The sequence below is a fragment of the Buceros rhinoceros genome, unplaced genomic scaffold (genome assembly GCF_000710305.1).
Source record: "Buceros rhinoceros silvestris isolate BGI_N320 unplaced genomic scaffold, ASM71030v1 scaffold8577, whole genome shotgun sequence".
NCBI lineage: Eukaryota > Metazoa > Chordata > Aves > Bucerotiformes > Bucerotidae > Buceros > Buceros rhinoceros.
Window position 1 is genome coordinate 2,375 of NW_010422720.1, and position 12,923 is coordinate 15,297.

The 12,923-nt window shown below is 39.6% G+C and overlaps 1 protein-coding gene across 1 annotated transcript in view; it reads left to right on the top strand.

Annotated features, from left to right (window-relative positions):
* Positions 1 to 1,022: 1,022 nt before the first annotated feature.
* PLCG2 (phospholipase C, gamma 2 (phosphatidylinositol-specific)) overlaps positions 1,023 to 12,923 on the top strand; it is a gene marked incomplete at its 5' end in the record, with an annotated part of 41,064 nt that continues 29,163 nt past the window's right edge. Inside the window, 8 exons of the mRNA XM_010140145.1 lie at positions 1,023 to 1,163; positions 3,764 to 3,857; positions 4,729 to 4,776; positions 8,274 to 8,358; positions 9,090 to 9,173; positions 10,591 to 10,634; positions 11,751 to 11,823; positions 12,844 to 12,920. Of these exons, the coding sequence (XP_010138447.1) occupies positions 1,023 to 1,163; positions 3,764 to 3,857; positions 4,729 to 4,776; positions 8,274 to 8,358; positions 9,090 to 9,173; positions 10,591 to 10,634; positions 11,751 to 11,823; positions 12,844 to 12,920 (646 nt within the window). The remainder of the gene's footprint in view (positions 1,164 to 3,763; positions 3,858 to 4,728; positions 4,777 to 8,273; positions 8,359 to 9,089; positions 9,174 to 10,590; positions 10,635 to 11,750; positions 11,824 to 12,843; positions 12,921 to 12,923) is intronic.

Sequence of the window (12,923 nt, forward strand, 5' to 3'; positions counted from 1 at the left end):
CTGTTGGCAGCTGACTTGCTTTTTTATTATGCTATTAACTGTCTTTTGTTACTGATAAGGCACTCATTTAAAACAGGGGTTTATATTGCAGTGTTCTTAAAGGCATGGTCAGAAGCCCTCAGCTATTTTCCTTGGATCTTGCTAGGTCTGATAAACACATTTCAAGAGCTGCCATTAAATGTTTTTCTTTGCTCTTCATCCTATAGCTTGTAAGCCAAGACTGTCCAGAAGTGGGAAGAGCTGTTTATTTGTCTGGTCCACAGGCAGAACAAAACCACTTCCTCCGTTTTCTAATAAAGCATCTTATCTTGCAAGTGCACATATTTCTATTTCAGTGCTGTCTCACTACTGCTGTGCAGGCCCTGTAGCAAGGCTCTGATAAAAGGGGAGATGACTTGAGAGAACATGTGTTTGTACGGTGTTGCCATTCTTCTGCACTCGATACGTACCTCTGTGCTGCAGAAAGCAGCAAGCTGAAAGGGATGCAACAGGTTATGTTGAATGATAGAGATCTCTTTGGAGTTGACCAGGAAAAAAACACACAGACCTTTTGATTATTAGGCTGGATTTTCTCTTTACATTCCTACTTTAAATATTTTTCTAATAAGCGCCAGTGTCTGCACTAGCTGACAAGGTTAGCTGACCATCCAAGACCTGATGCGTAATTTTTAGGTGGCTAAGTTAGGAGTTATATCTTTTCTTTTTTGTCTCTGAACAGTTGTGATGGCAATTGGAAATGGCTTAGAGGAAATGTCCTTTGTGAAATCATGTCTTCTGTGTGTATCATCAGTGATACTGAAATGATAAAAATATGACAAATTCTTTTTCTTCTTCTTTTGGCCTTTCTCTCCTTTTGCCTATTAGTAAGCTGGTGTGATTGGCATTTCTTGCCCAATAAAGTAAGTTTATCTATATAGACATTTTGTATGTATATACGCATGCTTTGACTTGTTCATCTTCTTGTTTCAGGCTCTGCTGGGATCTAAGTGCAGTTGTTCTGACTGAATATTGTTTCCTTTCAGTGGATCTGATGGAAATAAAAGAAATTCGCCCAGGGAAGAATTCAAAGGACTTTGAGCGTTGCAAAGCAAAGCAAAGAGAAGAACACTGCTTTACTATTTTTTATGGTACCCAGTTTGTCCTCAACACCTTAAGCTTAGCAGGTACTTTTTTCTTCTTTGTTTCTTCTTTGAACTTATCAACTGAACCAATCAAATACATTGATGGAACAGTAATGCCAAGAATACTGTGGGTTTGACTTCTGCAGTTCAGGAGTGCACCAGATGTTTAAAACCTGGAGACAGACCTTTTACTTGGCTCTTCCTGTCAGTGAACTGATGCATTTGTAAAGTTTTGCTTTCAGATAGGGTGTTGTGTGAGTGCGGTTTCTGATTTGCTCAGTCATTTCTAGCAAAGTAGTCTTTTGCTGGTTAAATATCTCTCATCAGGTTTTCAACACCGAAGAACAGAGGTGACACTGTCCTGTTTGAAGTTAATAAAAGATTTGCTGTTGTCTTCAGCGTGGCTAGGATATTGCCCTCGCATTTTTAGTTTGGCCAAAATGATTCTGGAAACAATAACCATAAACAGTTAGACTACAGCTCTATCCCAGAAACTTTCCTATCACCTATGAGCAATAGCAGTGTAATTTGGAAAAATGAAATTCCAGTTTGGGTTATGTATGTGTATGTCACCCGATAATACTCATCTCTTCTAAAGAAGTACTAGGGGGCCATAAATAAAATTGGAAGGGGATAAATTGAAAATTAAGAGATCTGTGTGAAACAGAAGGAAGTTGTATCTGGTAAGGGTCAAGGCACTTCTTGCAGGTAAGATTATCCAGTGTCGCAAACCAAAAGATTTTGAAATGAAAAGGGATATGAATTCTTACAGTACAGGCTGACTACAGTTGCAAATAGTGGAGTTTACAAAGAGGTTTTTGTTCTAAAAAGTTTATGATGGATCTTTGATTTAGAATCATGCAGGTGATTTATTTGGAGTGGTAGTTCTTTGTGTCCTGTGTGGGAATACACTTGGTCCATTTAAATCATTGAATTAAATGCAAAATCTTAGTGGGAGAAAAGGGAAGTGCTTTGTAAGTGTTTTAATACTAACAGTAGCTTTTTTTTTAAAAATTGGATTAATTGCTTATAGAGATTGTAGTTCTAGAACACAGCTTTTTGCAGTCTGATGCACTGGAAGTTAAACACTGCTCGTGACTAATCCATTGCTATAGGCTTTTACTTTGAATAAGTTTTGCCATTGTTTGCTGAAGTCTGGGAAAATCTTGAAAAAAGTGGCTGTGCCAGGTAGTTCAGATTGATTTCCTCTGACAACCCCCAACCCTCCTCCACGGTGGTTCTCAAAACCAGGCCTCTGCCAGTACTTTGAAAACACCCGGTACCATGAGATATGTTGCCGTAATGCTGAACTGCAGAACAACATGGTGTAACTTTTAGTTAAGGGGGAAATCCTTTTCCTTGTCAGAGTGCTTTGTCGCGGTTTCTTAAAACAATGTAAAATAATTGTTCCTTAAAGGGAATGGTAGCTGTCATAAAGGGCAGAATTGTCTTGGGAGAAGAATTCGTTTGGCAGTGGCAGTGGGTGTTCTTTCCGAAATCATAACTAATTGAAAACCATTTCCATGGGGAGCTGAGGCTGGGCTTTAGCTTTATCCTTGGGGATAAAGCATTGTTTGAAAGTACATTTAAATAAAATGTAATTGTCATGTTTTGAGAAACTGTTCTGCTTTGAAGGCAGTTAAAAGAATTTACAGATCACGGCTCCTGTGTGAAAATAATTTTTCAGAACTGGTTTCATTGAAGAATGCCTTCATGAAATTTCAGCATGCAAGCAAATGGACTTTGCCCATCTGAGGACAGTAATGATAACCTCTCATCCAAGGCCCAAAAAACTGGTGTCAGCCTAACTGGCATTCCCTAGGGAAGGCTATACCCAGCATGCAGTTCACTGGTTTGCATCTGTTGGGTCAGTGCAGTAGCAAATGCAGTCATGCATTGGAAGTGGAAAGACAACCACGTTTGTAACAAAACAAGACAGCACTAAAGCAGTCTGTCAGGTTGGGAGGGAGAAGTACCTGGCTTCTAGCGTTAAGCTGCGTAAGGAATTTTAGACCTTTTTTTAACTTAAATTGTATTAAAATGTGTTCCAGTGTGTACTGGTTTCATACATTCCTTCTTTCCTGTGCCTCTTGTCTAAGTCGAGTCTGGAACAATCTGTGTTTAGAAGTATGGTTAGGATGGTCGGGGGTGGTTATGGCCATCAAAAGCCAGTACTTCACAATTTTCTTCTGGGTTGCTTGAAAAATGATTAACTAGCTTTATGTCATAACACATGGAGTTCTTTTGTCTGTGTGCTTCAACGTGATCTTGATCTACATCCCTGGGCTTTTGCCACTTGGGAGGCAGAAGATAAAATTACTTTTTATTGTGTTACTACAAGAGCTCAGCACTAGTTTCATAGTCTTTCTGCTGAGATATTGAAATTTGCCTGCCCTGATAAGCAGACTTCTAAAAGGAAGTATTTTTTGACAGAGCTTCCAGAATTAACCCTCCCATCCCCAAATTTATGCTGATTTTTATTAGATTTATTTCTAGCAACATGAAGCTGTGCAATGAGATTTATCAAAGAGCAAGATAATCAGCAGCTGTATATACTAGGGTTTATCTAAACATCACATGTTATGTCTTGGTTTTGTGTTGATTTTGTTTTGATGTTTCTCATTGCATATTATGCTTTTCAGCTGACTCTAAAGATGATGCTGATAAATGGTTGTGTGGCTTGAATATCTTGTATCAAGAGGTCATGAGTGCTCCCACACCTGCGATCACAGAGAGGTACGTGGATGAATTTTTGCTTTCTGAGGCCTAATGTTTCTTTGGAATCAAAAGTGGAAAATCTTAAAGAAATTTTTAAGGTGCAACAAGTTGTCACTGCTGATGTTTGTTGTGAGGATATACCCTGTCCTTGCTTGCTATCTGACCACATTGTGGTTTTGATATTGTTGTCTGTACCTACTTGCTGTTCCAGTTGGGCTTATCTATTTGTGTCTATACAGCATGCTGCTGGGTTCGGGGCTGCGTTTGTGCACCACAGTGATTCCCGTAGAGACTGAGGATAAGCTTAATAATGATGTGCTGTGTTCAGCCTTTAGATCAAAATCATGTGTGTGTGTATATTCACTTATATTAATGCTGCTAATAGTATTTTGCTATGCACCTAAAACTGACATGTCCTCAAATGAGGATTTTCTTTAAAATTCTCTAAACCCCTCTTTGTCGTCTTTAATTTTTAATTTTTATGCATCTAACAGATCTTTGAGCCAGCAGCATCAGTTGGCGTAAGTCATTGACTTGCTGGAGTTACTCTAGATTAGCTGCAGTTTTGGCTCGCTTTATCCACTTACATTTTTACAGCTTCTGGTTGCTCATTCTTTTCTGTCCTGCCCGCCCTTCCTCTTCCTGTGTTGTTGATGTGGCTTTGAAATACAATATTAAGCAGAAGTATATATTTACAAATAAGGTTATAAAACTGACTGAATCCTCAGATACTGCACTGGAAATGTTTTTGCTTTATTAAGAGATGTATCTTATGATTTTAAAATATTTCTACTGAATTTCATTTATGGATCTTGATATTTCATTGGCTGTCTTTTCTTTATAATTCTTAGATTAAAGCTTTTTTTCTTTTTCCCCTCTTTTCCACAAGCTGGCTGCGAAAGCAGATCTATTCTGTTGATCAAACTAGAAGAAATAGGTAAGAAGCTCTCTCTTCCTTCAACTTGTTTTTAGTGAACTTTTGTTGCAGATTCTAACATGGAATGAAAAAAATAAGTAATTCTTCATCCAAGATGTGAAATACGAGACCCTTGAAAATGGCAGTTGGTCTTACTTTAACAGCTTGAGTTTTCCCCTTTACTAAACCCAACAGTTTGGGCAGTTCATAGCACTCACTGGTGTTCATGTTCCTGGTACAATGAGGAAGCAAATGGTGAAAAACAGATAGTTTTGTTTTTAGCCTAGCATTGCCCTGCCAGAATGAGGCAAGGGTGTTTTTGTCTTCCAGTCTTACTGCAGAGATTGAGCTCAGCTGTGCAGGTTTGTTAGGTTGCTTGTTTTATAGAGGTTTTTGCCCTTTCATAGCCAAGCTGGAACCCAGCAGCTTGGACATAAAACCCACCATGAGCTTTCCTGTGCAGCTATGACACCAGTTCTTCCTTCATTGCTGAAGCATGTTTGCATTGGAGTGACTACACTCTAATGTAGGCAGACCAGAACCAGCTTTTAAAAGTTTGTTTAGGCATTTTTAACAATGGGGCTGCATAAGCCAAGTTCAGCATGGGCTGCTAAAGATTCCTTTGCAGATGTTCAAGTGATTACACTTCTCTTGTTTCAGTCCTGGTGGGGCATGAGCATGGCTGGTGTGTTTGCTATCTAGTTTGCAAGTTAATGGTTTGGAATAAGGGCACAATGTTTCTCTCTCTCTCTTATTTTTTTCCCTTGAAGAATTGCCGTGGCTACATGAGCTTGTCTCTTGTCACATACTTGAATGGCCCAAAGCTGCAGAATCACCTCTGACTTGTTGCTTCTCATGGGAAGGAAATCCCTTAGGTTGTAGCTCTCAGTGTGCTGTGTAGCCTCGCATGTTTGAGTTTCAGTAGTTCATTTCAGGTCCATGTCTGATGTGGGTTTGTAGGTTTTGCACGGCAAAGGAGACTTTTTTTTTAATGAATTCAGCTGCACACCTCTCCTTAGAGCTGCCAGATGTCGTGCCACGCTGAGAAGAATGTTAACCCCTCCTCCCCCATATCTATTACTGTTCCAGACAAAGAGCAAAATCATGGTACCTGCGTTTTATTCTAAGGTGTAATTCAGTGCAGAAAAGTACATGCGTTTCCTCTCATTTAGGCCTTTTCCTAAAGCAAAATAAAGTGTTCTGTTTCACTGTGTGAATGAGTGTGCTATTGCAGGAAATAACACTGTTCTGCAGGCAGCCCGTGGCACTGTGCAGCTGGCTTCAGTGCGAGCTGAGGTGCCATTTCAAAACCGTGTTTCCTAAGCTGGCCAGAGTGGTGAAGGGGAAAATACCATCCTTTAGTGGTTATTTGCTTATACCTCCGATGTGTTTTGAAAAAATGGTCCTGCTATGGGGATATATTGGCAATGATCGTGTAGCAAGGGCAAATGTTAGTATAGAGAAGCTGGCTCTGACAGCATCTGTCTGCTCAAGAGATTTCATGTGTCGCTTTAGGGTTGTTTCATTAGTACAAGGCAGTCTAGTTAGGATCAAGGGGACTTGTACTGTGGAGAGGGCAGTTTTTCATTCTCTTAATAGATGATTCATGCTTTTAGAAAAATCCAGGAAAGGAGTTTGGACTGACTTTCATTGTGTTAAGTGCTGCAGTTTCTAGGGAGGTTAATTGTAAAGGTTAGGCTTCCAGGCAAGTCCTTTTTCACAGGTTGAGTTTTTTCCAGTGGTAATGAAGTCTCAGCTCTTTGTTTTGGCTTGCACTTGTCTGGCCAGAGGAAATTGCTTGTGCTTGCTGTTTAGGGTACAAACAGGGTGCTCGTTCTTGCTCCTAAGAGTAGTGATTTTTTCCAGAGGTCCGGCGACAAGGCGGAAAGCCAGGAATTTCCTGAGTTCTAATCTGGCTTTGGCGTGAACTTCGGCTAAGTTCCTTCTTGCTTTGCCTATTTCCCTCTCTACACAATGGAGATGAGAATATCTCACAGGGTAGCTGCTTGTGTAGGCACTGTAGAACAGAAGGGTTTCTTTCGTCTAGGTGCTAATTGTTTTTGTTGCTTTCAAGTGACTGTTCTGACCCTGTGTTTGTGGAGAGTTAATGGCTTATGAATTGCAGTGGAGGTCCAGACAGAGTACTTAGCCTTGTGTCCTCAGGTATTGCATTAATGTTTGGTGGGCATTGACAGTAGGACCCGTGGAGGTTGTGCCTGCATTCTCTTGACTCTTCCCCACTTCCTTTTGCTGCCACAGATTCCCCTCATCTTCCACTCCAGGACTTGTCCCTATGCCATTCACGTGTCCCATGGTAATGCTGTGTGTTTGTCATTGAAACCTTGCATCAGTGGCTACCCAGAGTACTCAGAGTTTGAAACCCCACCTAGAACATGTGACCTAGTTTCTATTCTTTGTTATCCAAAGACAAGTTGAATAGCAGGTGACTGAAATGGGGCTACAGGAGACGGCTGAGTTGGCGTATGTACCAGCTTGTTCACACAGTGTTTCTTGAAATCTGAAATAAATATGTCTCATTTGAAAGGCCTTGCTGTTACCTAGGAGACTTTGTGTTTTGAAGTGTTGCTGGTATATCACTGGACATTCTGAAACTCCATAAAAGGGGTCAAGGGGTCAGCATTTTCTGTAAATGGACCTGGAAGGCAATCCTCTCTGGGAAGACTTGGTTGAGAGAGGAGGATATGGTCATGTTCGGATGTTGCAGAAGGGGAGATTCTTCTGCTGTGAATCAATTTTACCATCTGAGTGAATAACTGCTGGAGAAATAGATTATAATGGTTATGAAGCCTGGAGCTTTTTATTTTCTGTTTCTGCTTAGCCATTTGGTATATCCTTTGTATAATGTTTTCTGGGACTATATTCCAGTTCCATTGGGTCTGGAATGGCCTTAAGTTGCGCCAGGGGAGGTTCAGGTTGGATATTAGGAAAAAATTCTTTACAGTGAGGGTTATTAAGCATTGGAACGGGTTGCCTAGGGAGGTGGTGGAGTCCCCATCCCTGGAAGTGTTTAAAAATCGTGTGGATCTGGTGTTGCGGGACATGGTGTAGGGACCCTGGCAGTGTAAGGGTAACGGTTGGACTCGATGATCTTTGAGGTCTCTTCCGGCCGGATGATGATTCTGTGATTCTGTGGAACAGTGGAAGAAAGGCTGCAGTTCATCTGACATGTGTAAACATCTACATTTGAGCTGATCATCTAGATCCAATTAACTGCTGATGGAGAGAAATGGGTGTTTCTGTAGCATGGTTCTTTTCATCCTAATAGAGATGCCTAAATTAATGGAAATGCCTGTTTCTCCCCACTAACTAGAAAACGTGTCTGGCTTGCTCACTGGTAGCTGTTATGTATATATAAGCTTACAGTTATGTGAGATGAGCCCTACTCAAAATGTTTCAATAGTCACATATTTGTGTTGATGGAAAATATATTAGTAGCTGGCTAGATACAGCAGAACTGAGTTTTTGCTATCTTTTTTTTTCCCTTGTTTTTTTCCTAGTATCAGTCTTAGAGAGCTGAAAACTGTCCTTCCCCAAGTAAACTTCAAAGTGAGCAGCATGAAGTTCTTGAAGGATAAATTTGCGGTAATTACCTGATAACTTGTATCTGTTTCGTATTATCTGATAGGCGGTGTTACTTCTTTTCGGGATACTGCCTGTATTTTTGCTTCTTACCGTATACAGTTAAATTATATCGGTTAATTTCTCAGCTTGCTTGGCCTATATCTAAGGCTATGAGAAAGCAGAGACATAAATGTTCCTTCTTTTCATTGTACAGTTGACCAAACCCAACACTGGGTTTTGAGTTCCGGTGCTGATACTGTGCAAGTGCATAAAAGCCATAGATAAGAAAAAGAATTTTTTTTTGCAATGTGCTGAAGTAATAACATCTTCTCTCCAACTTGTGCTAATATCAATAACTTCTGAAGGTTGTTTCCATTCCTACAGGAATTTTAAATATCCCCACCTTTTCCTGCTTTCCTATTCTCCACCCTTAAAGCGTACACTCTTGCTTCTGTTGCTCCAGCTAATGACTAAATGAAGCACTACTTCCCTCTTGTAACATAGTGGAAGTGAAGTCAGGGTACAAAATGCAAGGCCAAAGATGTGGGCTAGGAGCACTGTGTCACAAACCCAGAATCTGTTTGCTTGTTTGTAGTCTTAAAAAAATATATTTAAGAAATCCATAGTGATTAAAACAAATGAAGTTGGACTAGAACAGCATATGTGAGAGGGTGGCAGCTGGAGTAACTTGTTTGCTGTGCAGATGCGGTTTAGGGAATTCTAAATTCACTGCATGCTGCTTTCTGTTGTAGGAAATAGGCGCTCACAAGGAAGAGCTTAGTTTTGAACAATTTCATTTGTTCTACAAGAAAATCATGTTTGAACAACAGAAATCGGTAAGCCCTTTCATGAGTAGTCTTCTTACTGTTAAACTGATTGATCAGAATGGAGAACGAATTCTAGTTATGTTTTTGTTTCTGTTTCTTACTAATTTTCTTTATTCCTCATTTTTGTAACAGAAAATTATGTAGTTCTGTGCTTGCTGTGTAGATAAGTCACCTTCAGCAACTGGCTTAAGAAGATGAACAAGTCATTCTTGTGTGTTGGTAGTAGAGATAGGCACAGATACGATGGGGTTTCTAGAAAGAACTTTTCTTGTGAGTTTGTTCAGGATGCAGAATTTCATTAGGCTTGGCTGACCTCTTTACTGATAGCAGCAAGCTTTTTCTGTACTTGGATTAATCTTTTGTCACTAAGAACACTTTGTAAATCACAGGGATATATGCTGAGCATCAGGTAAGAGCTATTGTCCTCATCGTCTCTCATGCCTGGAGGTTACAGGGGGTGAGTCCATTACCAGACATGCATCATCCAGTCCTTGGGAGCCATGGATGCAGTGGGATTACAGTTTAGCCAGTTCATATGGGAAACTGCCTGACTACTAAGTATTCATAGCACACGTTCATAAAGCTGGTGGAATCTTGCATACGTTTAGTGACTCTGAAACTTAGGAACCTTTTAAAACTGTGTGAAAACATACGATATAAAATTACTTGCATAAGTGTCTTTGACGTGCTTATTGTTGATTCAATGTGCAGTTGCTAAAAGAGAAGCTTTGACAGTCAAACTGAGTGCTGTTGCTTTTGGCAACAGAGCTCTTGTGCTGCTTAAAAATGATGCTGAAATTATTGCAAAGTAATAAAGAATCTCCATTTACTGACAGGGTTTTAGTTTTGGTCATGAAGGTCCAGTTAATTAGCTTGTGCAGAAAGTTGAAAGGTAAAATACAGAATAAGGTGGCTATCTGACTTCCTTAAACTCTTGTTATCGCTCCTTGTGGATCATTTCAGAGAAACTCCTCAGTTTGCTCAACAACTGCTTTGGGTCAGTTGATAAGTTTCCTGCGATCTGTAGCTATGCTGTGCCAAGCTGGAAGCAATTCAGGTTTTGTATTCTTGTGAATCAATGTGGTGGATGATACGTAATTCCGCTTTTTCTGGGATATCAAGCAATAAAAGCTTCCCAGAAACTTGACTGATTGTGTATAAGGTGCCTTATCAATAGTAAGTTTTTTTGCCTACAGTTGTGTGTGTTCTCACCGAAAGGCTTGAAGTGCAGCTGCCAGGATGTTTTTTTCCTCTGTGTTTAATTAAAAATGTGTCTTGCCAACTTGTATGCAGCTTCTCTAGAGCAGACTGACATGTATTTCCCCTTCCCAAACCGACAGACGTTATTAGATGGAGTTAAATAGAAGATTGCATATTTTATTATTTATCTTTTCTCCCTTTTTTATGTTTTTTTTTGTTTTTTAAGATACTTGATGAGTTCAAAAAGGATTCCTCTGTGTTCATTCTTGGGTGAGACCTTTATTTTGTATTATTTTTCCACATGGTTGTTGTGCTGCAAGATTGTTTTTTAATTACACCACTGGTTTTATTTTTTTTTGTTGTTCTGATGCTTTAGTAAGTGAAAAGAGATGATAGATCTTTTTGCATTCAGAATGGCGAACTTATGGAAATAAGTCCTGCACGTAATTTGAGAAATGTTTTTACTTTCTGACTACAAAAACGGTATGGACTTGCACAAGCAAATTTGCCTGTCCTCTGATTTGATAAGAGCTGAACACAACGATGGAAGGACAATTTGATGGAGAAATCTTAACTTCAGTCTGGAAATTGCTTTGCCTACACTTGAGCAGAATGCTGATAGTAACAGTTTCTGCATCTTTCACTTGGTGGACTTGAAAGTTTAATTAAAATGTGTACAACATGAAAAAGGTCACAGGCATTGCTAACATTTTGACTGTGAATTAAACCAGGTTATCTTCATTTTGAATAGTTTGCCCTAAATGTTCAGCATATTTCCTTAGCCCTTGGTCATGTCATACAAATTAAACTTTGTGAGACTGCTTAAAAGCACAGATTTATCATGGATGGGTACATTATAAATACCTTATTGGTCCCAGACGATACGGCATTTGTGTCCTAGAAAAGAGAAAGCAGTTGTGCCACTTTTTCTTGGTGCAGCTGCATCTTGCCTCTTTTTTCAGGAGGTTTTGACCCATCACAGTTGATCATCTGAATAATGCATGGAAGGAGTTATTTGTGGAAGTGTGGCTCCATGATAATTTAAGAGAACAGTGTCTCCATATGCTTCAACTAAACTTAATGCCACCCCTGTCAAGTGAAGGCTGCCCTCTTGCTACAAAGCACTGAGCACAGATTTGGTACTTTTCTCAATGAATCACTATCTAAAGTGCATCAGGAATCCAGAAGGCTTCATTTAAAGGCTCAAATACAGTAATTAGATAATACAGTATTACAAGCCTAATCTAAATTCCATTGAAGTTATAAAAAATTTCTTGGTGGTGACAGTACATTTATACTGTAAATAGTTTTCTGCTATAACATCTGATGACACTTGCTTTCTTATTTCTTTACCTTAACTTCCCCCCCTCCCTTTTTTTTTTTAAGAAATACTGACCGTCCAGATGCTTCAGCAGTTCATCTCCATGACTTTCAGAGATTCCTGCTACATGAGCAGCAGGTGGGAATGTTGCAGAAATTCTAAGGTTTTTTCCTTGAGGTTGTCTCACAGAACTCTATGCTCATTAAAAAGAAATGTGGCGTGCTATAGAATGTGTTTGATGTCAGTTGTGATACTAGGCCTCGGAAAGATTTCTCCTTTGCTGCCATTGAAGTTCACAAGAACTATTATTTTTTCGTCTGTATAAAGACTCCAAAGGTGCACCAGAAGATCAGAGGGAGGACAAAGTAAATAAGGTTTTAACTGGTCTGCATTTAGTCATGTAGATAAACAGACAAGGTTAGAAGTAAACACTGGCTGTACGTCAGAGATGATAACCTGGCCTAGTTACAGCTGTCACTGTAGGTGCATCTGGGGTGGTGCTTTGGCCATGGCCCCATTTTAGCAGCTCTTACATAAAAAGCTGAGCTGAGTGCCTGCATTTAAGTCCAAGATAATTTTCTACTGAGTGGAGCCAGTTTGGTGTTCCATACCAGCAAGCAGAGAAGGGTGGAGGCAGGGATTGGAACAGTGTCTTCATGGTCTTCTATAATGTTATTTAGCACAGACACCGTGGGGGAAAACGGTGCGATGTTTGCTAGGTGATGCTAAGCTCCAGGTTTGCAAATACAATTGAAAAGTGAGAACTACACTTCCTGTATAAGCTTGTTACTTTCATTTACTTCCTATTTCACTGTGTTAGAAGGATTGCACTTAAAAATGAGAGGTTATAGTTAAGGCATATCCTTCAAGGAGGCCAGCTTTTTTCTCTGTGTGTGAATGCATATGTGTAATATGTAGTATGTACCTCCTGGGCCTCCAGTCTACGTAAATGTACTTAGTTGGAGATACTCTTTTTTTCCCTTAGACATCATAGAGGAAACTCTTAAGATACGTGGGTGCAATAAAATATATTGGCATAAACTAGTCAGGTGAGAGAAAAGCAAATCACATCTGTAGGTCTCTATATTCCTTCTTTGATTTTGCATAGAATAACACCACTTCTGAAGTTTTTTTCTACTGTATTGTTATTATCTGAAGGAATCTTGGGCACAAGATCTCACTAAAGTCCGAGAAAGAATGACAAAGTTTATTGATGACACTATGAGAGAAACTGCTGA